General features: G+C 35.7%; 1 protein-coding gene across 3 annotated transcripts in view; it reads left to right on the forward strand.

Moving 5' to 3' along the window:
- The window catches only part of LOC140445977 (uncharacterized), a 34,858-nt gene extending 10,047 nt beyond the window's left edge, over nt 1–24,811 (forward strand). For 2 of the 3 annotated variants that reach the window (XM_072538449.1, XM_072538450.1), the window contains exons 5-13: nt 704–976; nt 1,034–1,129; nt 1,187–2,166; nt 2,367–2,699; nt 6,569–6,896; nt 10,933–11,155; nt 11,775–12,866; nt 21,046–21,303; nt 24,469–24,811. In XM_072538449.1, coding sequence (XP_072394550.1) covers nt 704–976; nt 1,034–1,129; nt 1,187–2,166; nt 2,367–2,699; nt 6,569–6,896; nt 10,933–11,155; nt 11,775–12,866; nt 21,046–21,303; nt 24,469–24,755 — 3,870 coding nt within the window. In that variant the 3' untranslated portion in view covers nt 24,756–24,811. The remainder of the gene's footprint in view (nt 1–703; nt 977–1,033; nt 1,130–1,186; nt 2,167–2,366; nt 2,700–6,568; nt 6,897–10,932; nt 11,156–11,774; nt 12,867–21,045; nt 21,304–24,468) is intronic. The other variant, XM_072538451.1, reaches the window with a different exon arrangement.
- The last annotated feature ends 145 nt before the right edge of the window (nt 24,812–24,956 follow it).

A 24,956-nucleotide genomic window follows, 5' to 3' on the forward strand; every position in this document is an offset into this window, starting at 1 on the left:
AGTTGTAAGGTTAAGCTAGCTACTCTATCCGAGATACTAGATATTTCTACTACTCTTTGTTTTCATTTCTTGTTTAGGAATCCAATACCGCCTGTTCTGCCCGTTGATGTGCATTAGTAGTAGAATGTGTTTTCTGGTGCTAATTCAAATAGCTCTTCATCTTTACGTCTTACTTCGCTGATTCCTATGGCGCCCCATTTTTTATTTTCTGTTTCTTTTTCCAGTTCTACTGGAAGTCTGGATTGATTTGATAGCGAGCGACAGTTATCTGTTGCTGTATAAAACGTTGTTATTTTATATGGTTTGGATTATACTGAAAAACAGATTGAGAATTATTGTTAATCCAGAACTAAAACAATCACAGAGATGTTTTCGAAAGAGAAGCAGTGCAATGGATAATATATTTACTATAAAGGAAATTATCACCAGAGTACAAAACAAGTAAACAGCTTTACGTGAAAATTGTTGATATAGAAAACCTTTTCAGAGAACAGCTAAATCTAAAAGCTTATATATCTTCTACTTCGCTAAACATCTTGTGGTTAATTTGTATCATATTTTGTAAAAACAAAATAAACGCATTTCTTATCAGAGCCTTACGTAATTTTCCGATCATATCTTCAACCTAAAATATTTAATTGATCAAATAAAGAAGGCCAACGCTTAATTAGATTATGCAGATTTAAAAAACTTTGTTTTATAGGTTGGAACTATCCATCTTCTTCCTTTTACACCTTTAAACCCCGACGAACCAGCAGTGCCATACCAAAATCCGAGATTTTTTAATCCGCTAAAAGCAGAAAACCGACAAAAAGTAATTCATTTAATTGAACAAGAAGAAGATTTCCTTAAATTGATTTTAGAAAAACTTGATCGTGTTGCTTACAAGTTTGCGGATCCATTCACACCGAAGCCACTGCCTGAAAAACCGCCTAAAGTATATTCTGACTACCAAGATAGCTACAAGAATTATAAGGTACCTTAATTTTTTCTTTTTTTTTTGACAAATACTAAGTTTATTTTTGTTTTATAGCCCACTGAAGATTATTCCCAACAATATTCAAAACCACTACCTGAAAAGCTACCAACAAGTAATTATGACTATCAGAATAGCTACAAACAGTACAAGGTGACGTTAAAATATATTTTTAATAAGAAACATTGTAAATTTGATTATCTTTTTTAGACCGATAAGCCCTCTAGTGATTACTCGCAATACTACCCAGATCCAGCAACTGCTGAAAGTACTACTTATTCATATTCTGAAGCTCACCATTACAACTCACTGATAGAAGATATAGTTAAACGTCTGCTGGATTTAGAAAAGCAAAAATTGGACGATATAACCCACAAATTCATCCATCCTCATTTTGTACCGTATAAGGACGTTAAGTACCCAAACAAATTAAATTATAAGGAAGAATTGCTTGATATTAAAGAAGATGGGTTGAAAAGTTTAATCAGTATGGAAAAACGGAAGCTAGAAGATATAGCTGACATATTTTTAGCACCATTTACCCAACCGCTACCAGGAAAAGCACCTTCACCACATCCAGAATACCCAAAAGAATATAGATCAAACGATAAAGTACATGATAAAGGTGAAGAGACTAATATAACTCCAACGGTTAATTCTAACACTCTTCCTGATCAACAAGATGTACTTCCTACAGTTTATCCAATATATGATGAGAAACAAAATAGTGACAAAGTAGACACACAAAACTTACAACCTGCTGGATCTTTACCAACGGATAATCCTGAGACTGAAAAGAATTTGGGACCATTACCCCCTTCAGCCACAGTGCAACTGTTACCAAAAGAAGATACTTCAAACCCTCATCCACCGGAACAATCTAAAATAGAGCAAAACGATGATATTAACCCCCCAGCATCGCAGGTTCCCAATCAAGAAAATTTATTCAAATCAGAGCTTCAAAGAGTAGACCAAGGTGCCAAAGATGTGATCAACGAAGCACCTGCTGTATATAATGCCTTAAATCCTGTCAACAATTTGGATCGTTATTCTCAGCTAATTGCTGATGAAATAGAAAAACTTAGAGAAGCTACTAGGAAAGAGTCTGGCTCTGATGACAAACTGAGAGAAACTTATCATGAAGAGGATCGTCTGTCTGAAGGAGCACCGTCTGAATTAGACGATAATTGGTAAGTTATTTAAAACAAATCAAAGAAGTAAATAAAATTGTCATTTTAAACTGTGGGTCATTATCGATATATACAGAATAGAAGTGTTTCTAACATTACATCACTAGGTGGTCTGATGCCGTTTTAGTAGTCCTTAGTAACGCGGTATCATCAGCTTCTGTAAATATATAGTTCCTCTATAATAACTTTTTTAATTTCAGGTCATCTTTACCCCAAGATTCCTACACCGAAAACAACCCAAGACTAGGCCATATTATAACAGTACCCAACAATTACGACTACCACAGAAGAACACGAAACGTAGCTCAAAACTTAACAGCTGACGAATATTTGAATATTTTTTTAAACGAAGGGAAGCAAATGTTAAAAAATGTGCAAAAACTTGGCGCAGGTAACGACGATGTTTTGTTGTTAGGTTATTTGGGAAATATTATAATGGAAAATATACAAAAGAGATTGAATGTAAGCAGTATCAACAACACTCATAGTAATAGCAGCAATGTTAGACGTAAACGAAATGTTCCTGTAGAAACGTAAGTTTAATCTTATAATAATGTTTTATATTTTTTTACGATATAAATCAGAATTAAGTCGACTTCTAGAGAATTGTTTTATATAATTGATTTATAATTTCTTTCCTACGGAAACTAGCCCTAACTGAAAACGGAAAAATCATCTTAAAACCAACGTAAAAAAGTAATACAGATATCTAAAGCTTTTAAATCTTGGAATTTTATTTGGAAATTTCGCTTTATGTTTGCTTATATTCGCGAAATACAAGTATACATTTTGGAAGATTTCCGCTTTGAATACCCGCCCAACCGACTTGTAGGTACTTTTCTTATTTCTAATTTATACATCTTAAAGCGACAACTTCAGAATAAATAACTCTAACTGAAAATAAACATACTTTTGTTTCCAAAGGGAACTTGATATTACTTTGTTTTTGTTAATATAATATAAGCCAATGAATTTTATGCCAAACTTTTAGGACATACATTATGGCGTAGGAGCATGATTTGTCAGTCTCTACATTAGAATTGGTAAACAATACAGCGTTAAAACTTCATTTCGGCCTCTTAAAACGTATAATATAGAATACAAAATCAAACATGAAACACTTTCGTGTTTCATGAAATTTTTCAGTTACTTTTAAGAAAAACTTTCATAGATAGATCTTTAATATATATACAAAACATGGATCTTTAATATATTTATATATAATACATATATTAAATTCCCTTTTATCCATAGGGTGTAGGGATAAAATGCGCTGTCATTTTAATTCAAGATCTGTCTATCTTGTGCCATAATCTTTGCTTCTCTCTACGTAATTCTTTTTTTTAAGTTGTTTCGTTTTTACATCATTGATATGACTCGTATACGGTATACTGGGATATGAATGACTGGTAGGGGACGTCATATGTAAAAATAGGACAGGTGTAAATAAGGTACACCCAAATAAAAACACGTGGATCAACTGGGAACATGGCATGGGACGGCAGCTATGTTATTGCTGTAGATTTGTCAATTGAACATGGTACAAAAAAGCACACAGTCACACAGACACACACAATCACTGATCACAGTCAATTTGCAAATCATAACTGACTCGCTATAAAGTAATATTCATTGTTATGCAACTACCGCGCTCCCTAATCCAGAGGTGTAAGACTATCGTGACCAGGAGATACATGACACAGAGAAGAAAGTGTTATCTTAAACGATATCTCAGAGAGCTGGCAAACTCTGGGGGCTTATAGCATTAGCACGGTAGGGGCGCAATGCCGTGCCTGACAGTATTTCGTCCCAACTCGTAGAAAACAATATGGAGAACAATATCAAAAACACAATCCACAACAACGGGAACAGTCAGAGAGGCCACGCAGTTGTGAATTCGGTATCTGTCCCAAATACTCACCCAGAAGGTGTTTCCAGAGAAACAGACTCTGCACAAAATAGCAAAAAAAGAGTCAAAAATGGCTGCTGGGACATGGACTACAGTAAATACCCATAAAACCAAAGCAAGAGTGCCGGCAAAACCCGAGGGTAAAAATACCATTACCCCCCTCCCGTTCCCCTTCAAAAAAAGATTGCTGAAAGACCAAAAAACTCTAATGAGCAGACTGAGTCATATATCCATGTCACAAAAGTATTCAGGATAGTGGTCGCACACAGACACCATACTGATACTCAACTAGATCAGGCTCAAGCAGACCTGATCATCAACAAACTGGAACGAGCAGTGGTTGAGGCTCCTACTGAAAGTCACAATCAACTTCTGCAGTAACATAAAATATCGTTTAGCGGAAAGACCCTATAAGTAAACTGTGCTAAGGAATACACCAAAAAAATGGACTACTTAGGGGGTGAGGACTATGGGGGTCTGTGGGAGGGAGCAGATCTTAATGTAATCGATCCCAACAACATGGCTAACGCCCCATGGTCCTCACCCTTATCTATGAGAAAGAGGCTGAGAAAGCAATAATCACAACTCCTCTAGAGAGACAAAATAAAGACCTTAAGATGGAAGACTGGTTTTTAAAGAACCGGAAGATCAGAGAGGACGTGCAAATCCTCGTATACACAATCAACGATGTCTTCTACAAAGCATTGAAGGCTGATAATTTCAAGGCGTATTACAGACTTGAAAAGGTATCCTTCAAGATCATCAGAGTCTTCGACGGCTCCAATCAGAGTCCTGTAAGATAGCAAACCTCCAGCATAATAAGGCAGCTTCTGTAGAACTTACTGTTGCTAGAAAAAGGTTTGATGTAGCTTTGATACAAAGTACTAGGTGTACAAAGTCAAAATAAGAGGTAAATTGGCGAGTGATTTTAACTAAAAATTGGTTGTATGTAAAGTCAGTTATGTTTTATTTTTATATAATCTAATTTCTTTTGGAAAATATTCAGAGTGATGAAGAGCTTATCACACGGTACGTCTTCTTTTAGCGCTATAACCCTCTGGTTATTTTGGTCCATTCAGCAATTGCAACACAAACTAACGTTTTCTGTCATTGGCGTCTCTTCTCCAAATCGGAACTCCCATAATCCGTAGATCATTCTCGACTATCTAATCAACGTTTTCTGGGGCGGCCTCGTAGTCTATTTTCGGTCAGCCATCATTCGATGATATTTTTTGTATTTCTTTCATTGTTTATTCGGATCAAATATCCAAGCCAACAAATTCTATTTAACAAGCTTTACTATATTGGCGTGTTTAACGAGCTCAAAGTTCATGCGGATTCTGTAGCTCCCATTTTGCCCCATAGCTGCCCTCATCATCATCATCATCAGCCATTTTGAGTTCACTGCTGGACATCGGCCTCCCGTAAATAATTTCAACGCATTCTATCTTGAGCACCCTGAATCCAGTTGTGCTGAATGCGCTTGATGTCATCTGATTACCATGTTGGAGGACGTCCTCGATTACGATAAGCATCGTGTCTAGGTCTCCATTCCAGAAATTTTCTTCGCCCACCTTCCATCTTTTAATCTGGCAACATGCCCCGCCCAGTTCCATTTCAATGTTGTAATCCTTTGAACTGCGTCAGTAACACCAGTTTTTCTCCTAATTATTGAATTTGATACTCTGTCTCTGAGGAATATATTCAGCATTGACCTCTACATCGCTCTCTGTGCCACTTGTATTTTATTGATTACTCTTCTGGTAAGGGTCAAGGTTTCCCTGTCCCCTTTGCTTATTCTGTTTTTTATTTCTGTACCACTTACATCATTACATCTAGCGTCGCTTTCTCAAAATCTTCGAAAGTCTCCTTTAATGCTGTCTCATTACGACTAAGTATTATGACGTCATTTGCATATGCAGAATTGTATATACAGAATGCATCCGCTATACAGAAGTGAAGAAAACACTTTGTATGATATGTTTGGTTGCATAAGGCCCAATTTCCATTCTTCCGGGATTGTTTCATAATCCCATATTTGGGTAATAAAATCATGTTTGTTTTGTCATCAATTTGTTTTCATAGATCTAGTCCTCCATTTTTTAATAGTTCAGCTGTTATTATATCAATACCAGTTGCCTTATTATTTTTTAAAGAACTTATTATACTTATAAGTTCACCTTCAGAAGTTCCATGAACTTCTCTCTCAGCTGATAGGACTACAGTTGCATCTAAATACATATATAACTACTGAAAACCAGAGACCCGTTAATTATAGTTTATATTTTCACACTTTATTGGCAATTGGCAAAGACTCTAGATACTCTGAAGGTTTTTAACGAACACAATTTAACAACTATTATTTTCAACGCTTTACGCTAATCAAATATTGGAAAAACAAATAAATTAAAACGTTTTCTTACTATTTTATTACTTAAAATTTGGTAGAGAAATACTGTTAACACTGATTTGTTTTCTACTCCTGCTTTTTAGCCTCTTAACGGATCCCAAACTAAGAGTAGACGTACCGAAAGTATTGGAAAACCTTGGCACGTTTGCCAAAACGCTTCTCGATCACAAAGACACTCCTATATATCACATTCGCAACATTGTTGGCTCTGCTAAAGACGTTGCTCTTGCTACCATAAAAATACCGAATCAAAATTTTATAGTGCCTTCCGGGTACAATATTGTTGATAATCCAAACAAGGGTGATACAATATTAGAAAGTGCTTATCCTGATATATCTTCCAGATTTGGCGACGAGAGCGACGGAGGACAGGACTGGCCACAGGAGTTGGTACAGAATACTTTTCAAAATGTAAGTAATATAATTTTCTACCTTACCAATAAATGTACTTAATAATAGACAGTGGTTTTGTGTAAATTGTAATTATACAAAATGAATCAATTATTTTTAATTCAATTTAATATAAAACATAAGTTAATAATAAACCATAACAAAAAATACTTTTAAAAAACAAAAACACCATACCATCCATAAATACTAACACTCCTTCTAGCCAAATTTGGAAAAAACAAATGATAGCCATATTCATCCAAAGCAGCCAGTCATTCTCATTAAATAAATTTTTAATATCTTGAGATAAAATTTGCGTAAAAAAACAATAAATACAGGTGAGTCATGAGGAACTTTACATACTTCTACCATATGTAGAGTCCCTCAGGGAGCATATCATGTGGCCACTAAAAAATGTCAACTCCTCTTCTTTATTAATTAATAGGGTGATTTGTGTAATTTACCATTTATTTCATTGTACTGTAGTGTTTATACGGCTCATTTGATTTTTTTAATTTTTGCATGATACAGTACACTACTATCAAGCATTCGACTGGTATTAGCTAAACTAAAAAATTCCAGGACTGGCTTTGGAAAAATTAATTTAGGAATTCGTATTAAATATTACACCCTGTATATATTTTTTTTAAAATGCAATAAGTGATTTTCAAACTACATAAATAGCCAATGAAAACGACATATGCGACAACGTTGTCGCACACTTTTATTAAATTTTTAGTGAACGATCAAATCTTACCAAAAATAGAACAACCATAATGAAATTTTAAACAAATGTTATAAATTTCAAACATTTTAATTGAAATGATAAACTGAGTCACTGCACAACAAAAAACAGTAACTACTAACAATAACGAAGAACAATTTAAAAAAAACTAAAATTATGTACATAGTTATGATAAACCCATAAATTAGAACTGGAAAAGATACAATAATGGTAACAAAATAAAATTATTCAAAATAGATTTTCGAAATGGAACCCTGCAGCCTGTACACATTTTTGTTGCCGAATTGTTAATTGACGTATTGAATTACGGATACTCTGGGGATCGTTTCTAATAGTATTACAACAATGTATAATTCTATCAATTAATTGTTGTCGGTTATTAATATTCACTGCTTAATCTAGTTGCTTCAATCGTCCCCAAATATGGTAATCAACGGGATTGAAATCAGGGGATCTTGAAGGCCACGAAATAGGACCTGCACGTCCTATCCACCTGTTGCCATAAACATTATTGAGATGTTGTCTCACTGCCAGTAAAAAGTGTGGGGGTGCCCCATCATGCCGAAAATACATCCCTCGGATAGCAACGTTCGCGTTGGCCAGCAAATTCGGCAAAATATTTTGTAGAAAGTTCAAATAGACCTGCCCTGTTAAAGGACCATCAAAAAAGTGAGGACCTACTAATTGGTTATTTATGACACCAATCCACACGTTAACCGAAAACCTTAACTGAGAACGACGTTCTCGAATAGCATGGGGATTTTCTTCTGCCCACACATGTGAATTTCGTGAATTATTTATCCCATCTCTGGTAAATTGGGCTTCGTCTGTAAATAGTGTCCTGTATAGCGTTGGTCGATTATTGTTAATCCATCTACAAAATTCCAACCTATCGATCTCATCTCCAGCATGTAGTCGCTGAACCATTTGAATGTGATATGGGTATAGATTATTTTTTTGTAAGACTCTACTTACTTTTGATTGAGTAACATTGAGTTCTCGACTTACTTGTCTAGTGCTTATTGTAGGATTCATAGTAACGGCGTCCATAATGTCATCTTCCTGCGCTTCATCTACATGTCGCTCTGTTGTTCCACTAGGAAAAGTGCCATTTTCTCGCAAATAATTAAAAACTGACACAAATGTTGGATGACTGGGAGTTCGACGATTAGGAAATCTCCTGCGATATTCTCTACTAGCAGCCCTACCATTCCCATTACAGAATCCATAAACAAATATTATATCTGCATATTCTGTGGTCGAAAACTGATGGAGCATTTTGAACGAAAGTAACAAAAGCTCTACCAAAACTAACACAATGTACTTAACGTAGATATGACAGAAGAAATATGTATTCTTGTACACATAAATAACAATTGATAATGACAATAATAACAATGGGTATAAAATATCAAAAAACGTCACACGGTCAACGCCAACCTTCATTTTAAACTTTATTAGATTTATTTTTATTTAGTACAGTTGATGCAATGTATTATTATTTGACATAAAATTTTAATCATTTACAATCAACAAAAACTAACACATACAAGAGGTTTGACTTTTTAATCAATTTAATTTATTATTTATCCAAAATAATGCCCCAATACGATCTATGAGTAAAAATTTAAAATTGAAAAACAATTGATTCTATCGTAGAGATAATACAAAGTGACAGTAAAGATGTTAATTTTCTACGTATTAGATTATGTTGTAGGAACTCATTTTAATTAAAATGTTTGAAATTTATAACATTTGTTTAAATGAATACCTTATAATTTGATACTTCATTATGGTTGTTCTATTTTTGGTAAGATTTGATCGTTCACTAAAAATTTAATAAAAGTGCGACAACATTGTCGCATATGTCGTTTTCATTGGGTATTTATGTAGTTTGAAAATCACTTATTGCATTTTAAAAAAAATTTATACAGGGTGTAATATTTAATACGAATCCCTAAATTAATTTTTTCAAAGCCAGTCCTGGAATTTTTTAGTTTAGCTAATACCAGTCGAATGCTTGATAGTAGTGTACTGTATCATGCAAAAATTAAAAAAATCAAATGAGCCGTATAAACACTACAGTAAAATGAAATAAATGGTCAATTACACAAATCACCCTGTTAATTAATAAAGAAGAGGAGTTGACATTTATTAGTGGTCACATGATATGCTCCCTGAGGGACTCTACATATGGTAGAAGTATGTAAAGTTCCTCATGACTCACCCTGTATACATAATACACAACAAAAGTTAGAAAAGTTTTCTCACAGCATGTTTTATAAATCCGAAAATAAGTATAAATGATACTTACCAACCTGTAGTAAAGAGTATATAAATTTTAGGACTCACATTCGACACTAAACTTACTTGGAAATGCCATCTAAAAGATCTCAAAACTAAATGCATGACAAAATTTAATATTCCTAAAACTTTGTCCAATTATCATTGAGGTGAAAACTGAAGAATTTATTTGTAAGATTTATAGATGCCTAGATGGGAAGATGACCAAAATATGGAAAGACCCCAATATTTCAAAACTCTTAAAAACTAGATTGGTCGACTGCTTCCAATATTTCCAATATTGACATATGGATGCAATTCTTGAACACTAAGGCAATAAGAAAGGAGACCTATATATGCCACTAAAATGTTTTACTGAAGAAGAATATTGCGAATTCCATGGACCGAACATAGAACAAATAATTCTAAGAGAACTAAAGATGAATAAGAGACTTTTGGCACAAGGCAATTGCAACAATTAAAACATTTTGGACATATTATCACGTCAGACATAGACAATATGGATTGACTCATCATTCAAGGAAAACAATATTTTACAATTTGGGTCCTTTCGTGGTAAAATATATTAACAAATTAAAGATAGAAACCAACCAACCTGTAAGTAATAAAAGACCGAAGACCACGAGGAAAATCTCCAACAAGATGTATTGACCCGACCATAGGAAGTTGCAAAAGACCTATGCACGATGTAATAGAAATGGCCAGAGACAGAACTCTATTGAGACGGACCATGCACGATATCACTACAACCACTATACTCCCCATAGGGGATAAAGACTGAAGAGAGGGAGAGGGATTCGTGCACTGTAGTTTAATATATATGTCAGCGAGCCAATCAGATTTAAAACATTCCAACTCTATGCACAAAGCTGCACTAAAAACTTATGTTGAAACTTTCAAGTCGAGCCCCGCTGAGAGTATATTTAATTTTCTTGAAAGTCCCACCGTTAAGTCGTAATAAACCATTGCATTAACGGTGACTCTATTTTGTTCGTTGTATTATTGTAGGTAGGACATGTGATTCGCAATGCAGTTAGATCAGGTCAAGAAGCCATTCACCACGTAGGAGAAATAACAAACCATGCTAAAAAAGCTATATTAACTGCCAGACAAGCCCCGGAAATTCTCATGCATACGGTTAGTCCCATTCCAGTTACATCTGACGAGAAAGTTAGTTTAAACTCAAGGTTTGGTGACGAAGATGATAATCCAATCGTAGGACAGACACAACGTAAGTTCAGAATAATTCTTTACTGCTACATTCTTCATTATCTTTATCAAAACTCAAACAGTCTCTAAAAATTATAGCTAAGTCCAGGGCAATTTGAGATTCCTATTCTGAGATGAGATAATTGGCCCTATATTTCCTTCGTTCCATTCGGCTGGTAATATATTTTATTAATTTCGCTGCTACTTCATCTTCTCCCGCTGTTTTTCCGTTTCGGAGATTTTTAATTTATTTTCCTACTTCTTTTTTTGTGGGACTTCCTGTTTCATCGTTATGCTGTACCTTTTATCGTTCTGCGTCAGAGTATATTTCATCTCTCGTGTATAACTTATGGTCATAATATTCTTTCCATATTCTGTTGATCTGCTTATCCTCAAATTCGGTTTTTCCTTTTTGGTTCTTCAGTCCACTTGTTTTCGTTTTTCAATAACATCTAGCTTCTCATTTAACCAGACATTTTTTTCTTTTTATTTATTGCGTTAGCTTTGTTTGTAACGCTTTCGTATTCTTCTCTGTTTTGTTCTCTCGGTTTTTGACCCATGTCATTCTGGCGGAATTTTTATTGCTTTCGTTTCGATGTCTTGTACCAGCTACATTCTTAATTTTATTAAATTATTTTCAGAGATACCAGAGTTTGTCAAAATGGGACATCTCCTAGATGCTGCTGGAGTTTCCAATCCAGCTATAACTCCAGAGGCAATTGATCCAAGGACCAACACACAAAACAATTATCTTGAACAGTTTTGGAAAAACATCGGGAATCTTGCGGGGAATCACAACTTAAAGAACATTCAAGATAGTTTTAACAAGAAAACTAACATAGAAAAGATTATTCAAAACAAACATATTTTTCCCAAGTATAACATCCAAAACAATAAGGGATACGAACTGGGCAATATTCAAAATAAAGTAAATGATAAGGTTAAAAATGTTATGAAGAATTTTGAAGAGTATGCTCATAATAAAAACGAAGATGTTTTTAGACATAATGCAGCTACAGACAATATTCAAAACAAAAACCCAATAAAAAGCATTAAAGAACTATTTCCAGGACATAGCAACTTACCAATCCAAGAATACCAAGAAAATATTCAGAAATTTGTGAACAACAATTTTCAACAAACGTTTAAAAATTTAGAAAGTATAGGAAGCAATCAAAAGAAAGATATGACTGTGAGAAATAATTTTAATTTCCAAAATAATAAATATATGGAAGACTTGAAAGAAAATGTAGAAAATACAATTAATTCTTTTAATAATGTCGAAAACAAAAGTACAAAAAAAGTTCCAAAAGAAAAAACTGAATATGTTCAACAAGTTCTAGACAAAATTGAAGATGTTTTAAACAATGCTAACTCTAGGAAGTCCATCCAAAATGTGTCTAATAATGGAGAAAAAGAAAGAAGAGACCAAATCCAAAAATTACGAAATAAGCTGGACAATATTCATATGATGCACAAGTTGACTTCCAGAAATAATAGAGAGAAAAACCTTCAGAATATTTTAGACAAGATTGACGACGAAAAAAACAGAGATAAGTTTTTGAAAAACCTTAAAAATGGTGTTGAGGATCTCAAGAAAACTTTAGGAGTAGAAAATATCCGTGATTTCGTAGGAGATGTGAAAGAAAAGTTGAACGATTTAAGAGAGAACAACGCACTGGATGTTAAAAATATTAATTTTATAAATAAGAGGACTAAAAGAGACGTTAAGGGTAAGTAATATTTCTGTTCGTTAAAATAATCAGTCCAGCTTAAAATATATTCTAGAGCTGTCCAGTTTATCTACTCGTTTAAAAACCATTTTAATTCGTGTCATAATGAATAAGAAATTTTTATAGTGTCCTTTTTGTACCGTTAAAATCGTAGGTCTTTCGAGATTCATTCTAGAAAAATACATATTAAACGTACCTTATCCGCAATCGGCAAGATTAAAAAAAACTATCAAAAAAGAAGAAAAACATAGGATAAGAAAAAGTTCACATAATATTGTCACTCAATAAGTGTTTTGCATACATAATAAGAGTATCTTACTCCATTGCAATACAAATAAACTGTAATTGGTAAATGAGAACATCTCACAATACTATAAAGTTTTATTTCTTTGACTGTGGTGAAGCACATGTCATTTTGCTTAGTTTTGCAGTGGAAGCGATTTAAAATTCGCCGGGTACCTCTAAATCCGTTTTACAGCCCACAATTACGTATTACTTACTTTATTTGACAAAATCCACAAGGAAAATAATTCCTGTAGCTGGCTGTATACCACGTATAACAAAAGAGGTTAGTCTTTGTATGTGGGTATATTTTATTTTATAAAAACCCTTAAAAGGGCAACATTACAAGCACGAACGTTTTCGGAACAACTGTTCCATCATCAGGTTAAAATACAGGTTACCATGCCTGAGCCACCAAAATATTTGGGTAAAAACCCTTTAAAATGTAATGTGTTACCAAAGATTGTACATGTTGTTGATAATATTATATGATGTTTAATATTTTAATTAGATTTTACTTCAGGTAACATACACCCATGCTTAAGTGAGTTCCAGTGTCCGGAGAGTAAACCTCTTCAAACGGACTACGGCTGGCAGTTGCCAAAATTTATGGAGGAATCCAAGAACAGGGTTTGTGGCGTAGGCGCTACAACTTTGAGTTATATAGAAGTTTTGGGGAACCTGACGTTGTAAAATATATTAAATTAGCACGCCTTCGGTGGGTAGGACTGTAAGTAAGTAGACTGGATGTAATTAGGCGAGATGAAGATGCAACGATCAGAAAAATTTTCGACCGAAGAGGACCAGTGGGAAGATGAGCCAAAGGAAGACCAAAACTTAGGTATCAAGATAACAAAGAGGATGATCTAAAATCCATCGGAGTTAAAGCATGGAGAAGAGTTGCCATAGACAGACAAAATAAATCTCTTCTCTCTTAGGTTCTTCACGTTCAGAGCGACTGCGAAAGCCGTTCTGATGAGGCCTATTAGGCCGAAATACGTATAAGCGGATGCGCAGGCGCCCTGTACGTGAAATCAAATCTTAACTGTATTTTTCTTTTTATTCCGATATACTCTGTACGAGTACGCAATTCGCTAAGAATTTTGCTTAGTTGAGGAGATATGTTGTGGAATGCAATTTTTAGATTCCCCATGTCTCTTTTTTTTTTTTTTTTTTTTTTTGGTGGTAAATCTTCTAAAGACCGTACCAGGCCGTGTCCCCGTTAAGGATGACCTGGCGTGAGTTGGATTCAGGGTGGAAGGATCCATCCGCACGCAGTCCCCCCAGAGGAGTCGTGCTCACAGATACACCCATAGCTCCCTGCCTGCCAACTAAAGTCCACCCCCTTTTATACAGGCTACTCATGCGGTAGGTCCTCTTCAGACCGGTGCATCGCATGAATAGCCCATCCTCTCTCTCTCTCTCTCTCTCTCTCTCTCTCTCTCTCTCTCTCTCTCTCTCTCTCTCTCTTTCGCCCTCTCTCTCACTCTCTTACCTACCTTTGCTGTAGATTCCTCTCCAATATCTCCTTCTTTCTGACAATTTGAGTTACTGCCTCCAATATTGCCTTGTACTCAGTCTCTCCTCTCATTGCTACCTGCATTATGGTATTTGTACTTACCCTACCTAGCTTTCTGTACAATTCGTTTCTGTCCTCATCAAATCTTCTGCACTCGAATACACAGTGCTCGGCCGTGTCAGCCACTCCACAGTCTGTGCAATTTCCATCCGCAACCTTCCCTATCCTTTCTAGATAGGCCCTGAAGGAGCCGTGCCCTGTTAGGAACTGGGTGAAAAAGTAATTGGTGTCTCTGTCCCCGCACTTCATCCAGTCTGCGATATTTGGAATTAATACCCTCGTCCAGGCCGCTCTATGCTCATTTGTCCATTCTTCCTGCCATTCCGTTATGCTCCTATTCCTGGCTATTATTTTCTCCTGCTCATCCTTCCCGTAGGTTTCTGCCCTTTCTTTCACCATCAAGTGGATGGGTAACACACCCGCGATCACTTGTATGGCCACCGTTGATGTTGTTCTGTATGCACGTGCTACCCTTAGTAGTGCTTTCCTTTGGGCGTTCTCTAGCATTCGTCTATATTTCTTGATGTTAAGCACTTGTTGCCATACCGGTGCCGCGTAAAGTATAGTAGAGTGGACCACTTCCATTAGAATTCTCCTTTTGGCGGTCCCCGGACCCCCCACATTGGGCATAATCCTTGTCAGCGCCGCAGTCCTCACCTCTGCCTTGCTAACGACATATTTCACGTGCTCGCCAAAAGTTCGCCTCGTATCTAGGACTACTCCCAAGTACTTCACTTTCTTGGCAGGTACGATCCTTTCTCCCTCCAGGACAAAAACTATATGGTCTCTGGCCCTCGGACCCTTGAGAATCATAGCTTCAGTTTTCTCGGCCGCTAACATGAGATCTCTGCTTCCCATCCACGTCTTCACTTTGTTGAGGGCTCGATTCCCTCTCTGCATGATTGACCAGTTTTCATCGTGTTCCACCAGCACCACCAGATCATCCGCATATGCTATTGCCTGTACGCCGGTGCCCAGGTCGGTCTCCAAAATCTCGTTGTAAAGAACATTCCAAAGCAATGGCCCCAGTACGGAGCCTTGCGGCACTCCTGTCGTGGTTCTCATAGAGTTACCTCTCGCAATGTTGATGCATCTATCTGTGAAGTAGTTCCTAACCAAATTCTGCAAATAGGAAGATATCCCCAAGTCGCCCAGTAGTCTGACGATAATTTCCCAGCTAGCGCTATTAAAAGCATTTCTTATATCAAGGAAGAAAGCCACCATCCATCTGCTCCTACATATGGATATCTCCCTCTTGATCCTGCTTATAGCCTCTACCGCAGATTTCCCTTTCCTGAACCCATACTGCCGGTCGGATATGCCACCCCTCTCCATTATTTCCCTCTCTAGCCTTGTCTTCACAAGAATCTCAAAGACTTTGCCTAAGGTATTTAACAGGCATATAGGTCTGTACGCCCCGGGCTCCTCTAATTCCTTTCCTGGTTTAGGGATAAGTATGAGATTTGCCGTTTTCAGGTCTTCTGGGAACTCTTGTCTTCTTAGCAGGTTGTTCATAATATCCTGTACCCATTGCACTTTATCCTCAATGATGGTTTTTATTATCTCGGGTACCACTCTATCCGGTCCAGGCGCTTTTCCTGCTTTGAGCGTTTTGCCAGCTTCCGTCACCTCTTCCCTTGTGAATTCAGTCACCGGTGTCTCTAATTGGAGTGGTATAAATCTTACTTCTTCCCTCTGTGGGAAAAGAGCCTCAGCCAGTTCTTTCCTTCGACTTTCCTCGATCTTAAAGAAGCCTCCTGTCCCTTTAAAACTCTTGACAACTATTCGGTAGGCGTCTCCCCAGATATCATTTTCAAGATTTTCGCAAAGTTCTTTCCAACATCTCCTTTTTTCGCCATTTATTTCTCGCACCAGCTCTTTCTTCATGGCTTTTAATCTTTCTACCTCCTCTTCCATCACTCGATGCCTCCCTCTGTCCCTCGTGACTTTTCTTCTTAGCTCGATGTAGCCTCTTCTTATTTTTTCAATCCTCTCCGTCCACCAATAGGGACGACTGTTTGCTCTCCTTCCCCGCGGACTGCACCTTTCTGCTATATCTTTTATTTTCTCGTATCCCTCTTCGAAGTTTCGGGCCTCACCTTCCATTCCTTGGATTTCCTCTTTAACTCTTCTTTTGTCAAGATATTTCGACCTGCCTCCCTCCCTTGGTTTTGTTACGTTTCCTCTAATTTTAAGCAAAATGTATTTGTGATGAGTGAATATTTCTCCATCCAGAACGTCCCACTCTGCCACCTTTCTACTTATCGGCGTCGTTGCCATTGTGACGTCAATATGTGTCTGACTTTCTCCTCTGACGAAGGTCGCCTTACCGTTGTTGAGTACCACCAAATTTAGAGTCTGGATAATCTCATTCCACATTTCTCCCCTCTCGTCATTCCTTGGCGCCCGCCATGAAATAGACTTTGCATTCAGATCCCCAGCAACGATTAGTCTTTTTTTTTCTACTATGGTTTCTGCTATTTCCTCTACCAGATTCTTATAATCTCCTAGTGGGATATTTTTCCCATGTCTCTTCTTCTTCTTCAAGTGCCGTCTCCATCAATGGAGGTTAGCGGTTATGGTGGCAAACGTTTGTCTATCTTCAGCTGTTCTTAAGAGTTCCTCAAATCCAAGTCCTGTCCAGTTTCTGATATTACGTAACCAGGACAATTTTTTTCTTCCAATTCCTCGCTTTCCTTCTATTTTGCCTTTTATTATCAACTGAGGGATGTAGTATTTCTCGTTGCGCAACAAATGCCCTAAATAACTGGTTTTTCTTCTTTTGACTGTTCTCAATAGTTCTTTTTCTAAATTGAGTCTAGCTAGTACTTCTTCATTTGTTTTTCGTGCTGTCCAAGGAATTTTTAAAATTCTACGGTACACCCACATTTCAAATGCCTCGATTCTATTCAGGCTCTTTATTTTTAAAGTCCATGTTTCGACTCCGTAGAGAAGAACAGACCAGATAAAACATTTTACAAGTTTTAATCTCAATTTAATATTTATATGTGTATCGCAGAATAGAACGCGCATCTTAAAGAAACTATCCCTAGCTTGAGCTATTCTCGCTTTAATTTCTTGTTCTGGGTCCAGCTTGCAATTAATCCAACAGCCAAGGTATTTGTATTGGTTTACCTGTTCTAAAATATTCCCATTTATTTTTATAGGTAAGGGTATATTCTGTTTTCTTTGTATCACCATTACTTTTGTTTTTTTTTCGTTGATCTTCATTCCAAACTCTCGACAAGCATCCTTAAGGTGGTCTATAACCCTCTGTAAGTTTGTGTCTGTATCAGCCAGTAGGACAGTGTCATCTGCATATCTTATGCTAGATATTGGTTCTCCATTAATTTTTATTCCTGTGGAAAGGTTTTCCAAGGCTTGCTTGAATAGTAGTTCCGAGTAAAGATTGAACAGCATAGGGGATAGTACGCATCCTTGCCTTACTCCTTTATTTATACTAATGTTTCTAGATGTATGATCGTCGATCCTAATCTTGGCACTCTGCCTCCAATATAAGTTCTTAATTAATCGGAGATCTTTGCTATCCAAGTTGATGCTCTGCAAGGAATTTAACATTTTATTATGGTTTACGCGATCAAATGCCTTTTCAAAGTCTACAAAACATAGAAAGACATCCTTTTGTTGGTCGTAACACTTCTGCAGCAGTACTTGTAATGAAAACAAGGCCTCTCTGGTCCCCATTCCGGCTCTGAATCCAGATTGATCGTATCCAACTTCTTTTTCACACCTTTTGTATACCCTATTGTGAAGTATTTTTAATAGAATTTTAAGCATTTGGCTCATAAGACTTATTAATCTAAAATCTGCGCATCGCCTGGAGTTAGCTTGTTTTGGAATGGGAATAAAAATAGATTCTAACCATTCCTCTGGTATTTCCCCAGTATCGTAGATTGTATTAAACAAAATTACTAACAAATCAATGTTATTACTTTCGATCAATTTAAGTATTTCAGGATAAACTTCATCAGGTCCAGGGCTTTTATTGGTCTTTAATTGTTTAATGGCATATTCCACTTCGACTTTTAGAATTGGTGGGCTTTCAGTGACATTATTTATTGTAATGTCTATTCTTTCATCTCGGAACAGCTGTTGTATAAATTTTTCCCATTCTTCTATTTTATCTTTGGTGTTATGAATTAACTCTCCGTTGTTATTTACCAGTGGGCAATGTTGTTTTTTGTGGATGAATGAAAATTCTTTCACCTTCTTGTACATATTAAAGTAATCATGTCTATGTTCTAATTCTTCTATTTCTTTACATTTTTCTTCGAGCCATTTCTCTTTTGATTCTTTTAGTTTCCTTCTTATTTCTGTATTTAATCGTTTGTAATCGCTTGTGTTCTTATTTTTGTATTTCCTCCTTTCGTCTATCATCTTTAGAATATCTGGTGTCATCCAGTCTTTTTTTGCCATTAATCGTGTATTTGGAATTTCTTCCCTTGCAGAATTGACGAGGATGGATTTTATTTGTTGCCAAGTTGTATTTATATTTTGGATATTTATTTGGGTTCGGTCTATTTCTGAGAGTTTTTCATTTAGTTTTACAGTGGTTTTATCTTTAATCTGTACATCTTTTAGTAGTTCCATATTAGGTTTGTTCTTCGGCTTTGCATTTTTTATAACTTTAATTCTTGTGCGAATATTAGCTACTACAGGGTTGTGGTCGGAATTTGCATCAGCACTAGGATATGTTTTTGTACATGTAATGGAGTTACGAAATCGTTGGTTGATTAAAACATAATCTATTTGATTTCTTATTATTCTTTCTTTTGTGTGTAGCGGGGAAGTCCAGGTGTATAACCTACGTTGAGGTAACTTAAACCAAGTGTTTGTTGCTATCATATTGTGTTGCTGGCAAAACTCTAATAGTCTCTCTCCTCTTTCATTTCGTTCTCCTAGTCCGTATTCTCCTACGATATTTTGGAATTTCCCTCTTCCTATTTTAGCATTAAAATCTCCTAGGACGATGTTAATATCTTCTTTCTTTGTCAATTTCATGAGCTTTTGTAGATCTTCATACCATTCTTCTAGTATGTCATCTGGCTTATCTGCGGTTGGTGCATAGACCTGAATAATATTCACATTAAAAGGAGAACTCCTTATTTGCAACAGCATTGCTCTGTCAGAGAGTGGTATAAAGTTTGAAACTGCGTTACTCAATTCATCGTTTATTATTACACCTACTCCATTGAAATGTTTTGGATCATTGTTGCCTGAATAATAGAGTGTTTTGTTCATAATTTTTGTTGTTCCTGAGTCTCTAATAACATCTTTATCAACGTCTGTTTTGGCTTGCAATTCTTAGCAGGCGCAAGTTAAAGCGAAATTCTGAATTTGGTTTCGAAAATTAGTTTACGGATTTTATTATCAGATGTCGCTATTTGCGTCTATACGATGCCATGTTAGAGTTGCTTCCTAAGACAGAAGAGATTTATTTTCACGTTCAGAGCAACTGCGAAAGCCGTTCTGATGAGGCCTATTAGGCCGAAATACGTATAAGCGGATGCGCAGACACCCTGTACGTGAAAATCTTAACTGTCTTTTTCTTTCTATGCAACTGAATTTTCAGATCTCAAAACCGTTTAGATTGGCAGATACGTCTAATACGGTGTGTGGCCACACCATAAGAAACCCGATATAAATACCTATTTTAAAGCAATGTGCTTAAAATAATTTCTAAATTTAATAAATTACTACATAAACGAGAAGGTAACAGGCAATCTTCCGCATTAGAAACCAGCGCCTTGGGCAAGAATGCTGGTGATGAGTTTATTTGCCTGCGGTGATTATTTTACCTATCTCCAAATGATGCCGGTGATCAGTCAACTATATCTCAGAGGGTCTAATAATTTCATAAGGGGCTATAAAGCGATGAGTTTATATACGTCCGATTCCTCAACCAAAATCAAAAGTCGTTGGATGTTTTTATACATTTTGTTGGAGCCCCTGCTTTCAGAATTTTTTAAAAGACGATCCGCAAAACAATTTTCTTTGTGTTCTGAGCTGCATACACGCTGCATAAATGAACCGGACATCGTAGTGTTGGATTGCAAGTTATTCCACAAATATTTAATAATTTTCTAGTGAGTTGTATGATAATTGAAAAACAAAATGATGCGAAAAGAAATCAACAAGTGGCGAAATTGTTTTTTAAGACATATGTTCCATTTTTCAATGTACTGTTTTTCTTTTCATTGATTTTTACGTTTTTGCAATATTATTTTTAATGTAGTTTTACTTAGTTTCATTTCGACATAAAAGGTTCTTTTGACGTGTCCTTATACGATTTTTCAGATACACCAACAGACCATGAAGACATCGTTCAGAGTAGTTTCATTCCAACAGAACTAACCCATCCCTTTTTTCTTCCGGGGTTAACCAATTTAAACGAAGACTTTGACCAATCTGATCATCATAATCCGTTTTTTATGAATATGCAAGATCTGGAAGATGAACGTGAAGCTCTTTTAGAAAGATTCGATCAAAGAGGAAACTTTTTATCGACAGATTTAAATCTTGGACCTAGGCATTCGGATCATCAACATTTATTAGGTAAACAGAATAATATGAATATATACTTTAGTCAAGATTAAAAAATTAGTGTATTATCGCGAAAAAATTATATTAACGTTAAATTCATCTGAGTGAACGGACACTCTGAAATAAAAGATAACTAGAGAGTCCGAAAGCTCCTATAAGAATTTTATAAAAAGGTAAATCAAAGACAGTTGAGATTAATTGCTCATTAAGAATATCTTTGACTTTATCCCTATGCGCTGTTGGCTTCCCTATTAAGTTTATCCATACGTTCCTCTCTTAAGTCATACCAATATCAATCCTCTTGACAAACATATCCTAATCACTTTTCTATTCTATTCTATTCTCACTTAATTTGGCATCAATTGTATGCCACTCCACTTATCCATTTAACGATTCTCATTTTGTACGTAGAATGGGGAATAGCGAGTTCACCATACGATCAAAGAGCGCAAATTAGAATATCTGAGACTATCTGGGTTTTAATTTGTTCTTCAGGACGAGGTGTATGAAAAATAGGAACCAGGGAGAATACGAATTTCTTTGATTAACCCTACAATGCATATTTTTGTATTATCAAAGAAAAAATTATAGGAGAATACATTAACTGATTATAAGTAATGGAAAAATAGTAAAAAAAATCAACCGCCAAAACTTTGTTTATAATTTGATATTTAATTAGCACATTTATATGCATCATAAAGTGGCGTCCACAACGGCGCACAGCACATCGCACCGCACCTAGCCTTGACAATAGCCTCGCTGAAGCAAAGTAAATACAAGCCTTGCCGTAAATGTGCGTGGCCACAACGACGCACCGCTCCTTCCTTCGCACATGGCTGGGTACCAACGCCTCGCCTACGTAAATTGAGCTTAGTATTTTCTGATCTTCGCACTTCGCACATTGATTATTCTAGGGATGGATAAAGACAAATTAATTATTAATTGTGTGTTTATTCGTGAACCAATTTGGAACAAAAAAGCAAAAGCCACCATAATAGTTTGGTTTTATCAAAACTGTGGAGAGAAGTGGCAGAGGAATGTGAAACAACAGGTAAATAAAACAATAAAAATGTATAATAAATTATATTTTAATGACTACAGAAATAAGTTAAAGTTTTCTCGTATCCATTTTGCTTCATTATTGTGCCTTCCAGGGGGAACCTGTATATTTTCATTATCATTACCAAATAAATGTGCGGTGCATGGTGCGTCAATACGGCCACTAATGTGCAAAGCAAAGGCTAAGCTAGGTGCGGGGTATGGTGCTGTGCGTTGTACTATGCGATGTGCGGTGCGCCGTTGTGGCCGCAGCTTTACGCACAAAGAGGCACAGCATAAAGCAGTAAGGCGAAAGTAACTAAGATTTGTGAAAGATTTTGAAACAGTTGTTGTTTTCGTTTAAGTACAAAGCTGTAATACACTTTTCATACACTACGAAAGTTTGATTCCCACACACAGGATTCTTGCAGTGTAGCCGTGTATTGTTCCAAATGGGAAAATGATTTTGGTTGTCCAATCTGACATCCTGAGGTAGCAAGTGAGCATCAGTAGTTTTTTTCCTTTGAGATCGATTTGTTGTTGCAAGTCAGATTTTTGTGAGCCAATAGTACATAGTGTACATGCTAAGTCAACTCTAAATTGTGCAAGTTTTAAAAGATTTGGCTTGCCTTCATTACATCGTCGATAGAGAAGCCAAGCGTTTATTAGAGTTATATCAATTCGCTCCGTGCGTGACCATGGTAGGGGTACTTTGAAACGATGCCAGCGTGCGGTGCGGCGAAATATGACAAAATTGGACCTACGTTTTTACGCATAAATTTTATCAAAAATGTGTGCAAATACATATTGCGTATTTAATTGTGCTAATAATAGCAAAAATAGTAAGTGTAGTTTTTATAGGTTCCCAAAGATTACATATAAATTAGAGAAAAGAAAAAGATGGATCCGTGCTATTAATATGAAGTAAATATCATATAACTTGAAATTGAAATAGGAAAAATTTAAATAATTTACCTTAAATGATATATTTTATAAGGCTTCAAGCTAAGTGAGTGCCTGATGACTTTAGCTTTTGTATCATAAGTTTTACTATTACTGTTTTTAAATATATGGTCTTTCACGTGAAAAACTTGATTTGCCAGTACTAGATTTTTCCATTTTTTTTTCAGTTTGTGGTTAAAAAGATATATTATGATGAATTTTGAGAAACCCAGTTTTTAATACTACATTTATTTTGTACATAAACTGAAAAAATATAATTAAAAAGTTAATTATTAATAATTGTCAATTTCGCCTGTATTTAACAATGTTAAACATATGTCATTAATGTCATATGTTTAACCTGAAAATTGGTAGGTCCAAAACTGTCAGATGAAGGCGGTAGGTGTCGCGTCAGTCACGCACGGAGCCAATAAACCTCATGTACATCATGTCTGTTTGCCAGATGGACGGTTAGTACATAATTAAATGAAGTCGTCTTCTAAGCTTAAAATTTATTACAGGGTACCGTGGAAGCGAAAATACAGGGTGATGCTATTATACATCGCTGCGCATTCTAGGGTTAAAAAACCTAAGTTCAATACGCCTAAACGTTAAAAATAAATTTGGATCATTATTTTAGTACTTTCTGAAAATTTTTGTATTTTGCAGCAAGTTCAAGTATGTATTTTAAAAGATTCGATACGTGTACCTGAACGAATAAACATCGTTTTTGCCGTTCTCGTAAACTACCGTGTTTATAAATAGTTTTTAAACTTGTTTTGCGATTTATACTTTTGTTCCGGACAATAAAAAAGTGCAGTGTAACTATATACGTGTACTTTCGCGGGTGTATATAATCGCTAAACTTGAATAAACAATTTATTTCATTAAGTGCATATTACCTCACAAGAAAAGAACAATAGTATTTTAAAAAGTATTACAGCAAAATCTATTTTGTCGTGATCAACAGAATTAGACGGCGGAGGTACTGAACGAGACACGTATTTCTTTATTCTACCAATCAGGGAAAATAATGATCATATTAATGTTTTTTTTAAGAAAAGTCTTAAAGATATTCTTATTACTAGAATCTGTCCAGATAGATCAAGGTACAGTTTTTTACAGACCTAATTGTTTAATATTTATGCAACTATGACAATAATTTCGTTACTTTTTCTCCTTATTGCTAATTTTTAGGTCCTGTATTAGGAGCATCAACACCAGATATGTTTGAACAGACATTCCATGAACACTTCACTAACAAGGGCATTCATACAACCCCACAGGAAGCATTTCAGCGGCCCCAAAATACAGATAAAGATGACGTAGTATCCACATCTATGACAATGCACAAAAGTTTGTTGAAGCCGTTCCTGGGAAAAGGTCAAATCGAGGAAATGGAAACGGTTAATGGACAGTACGGACCCGTTGTCTCGTGTGGCTGTTGCGGAAATCAAATATCTGAACATGATATTTATTATTAATGTCAATTATAAACAGATATTATTAAAAACCTTTCAAGGTCTTTGCTAACAATTTAGTTTGTTTTTTTTATTATTTTTCTTCTAAATTTATTTTTACAGAAGACAGAAGAAAGATATAGGAAAGCACGAAACGAAGCAAAAAAGGATTTCAAAGTAAACAAATCAGCAAGTGTTATGATTTGCTCAGAAAAAACTTAGACT

The sequence above is a fragment of the Diabrotica undecimpunctata genome, chromosome 7 (assembly GCF_040954645.1).
Source record: "Diabrotica undecimpunctata isolate CICGRU chromosome 7, icDiaUnde3, whole genome shotgun sequence".
NCBI lineage: Eukaryota > Metazoa > Arthropoda > Insecta > Coleoptera > Chrysomelidae > Diabrotica > Diabrotica undecimpunctata.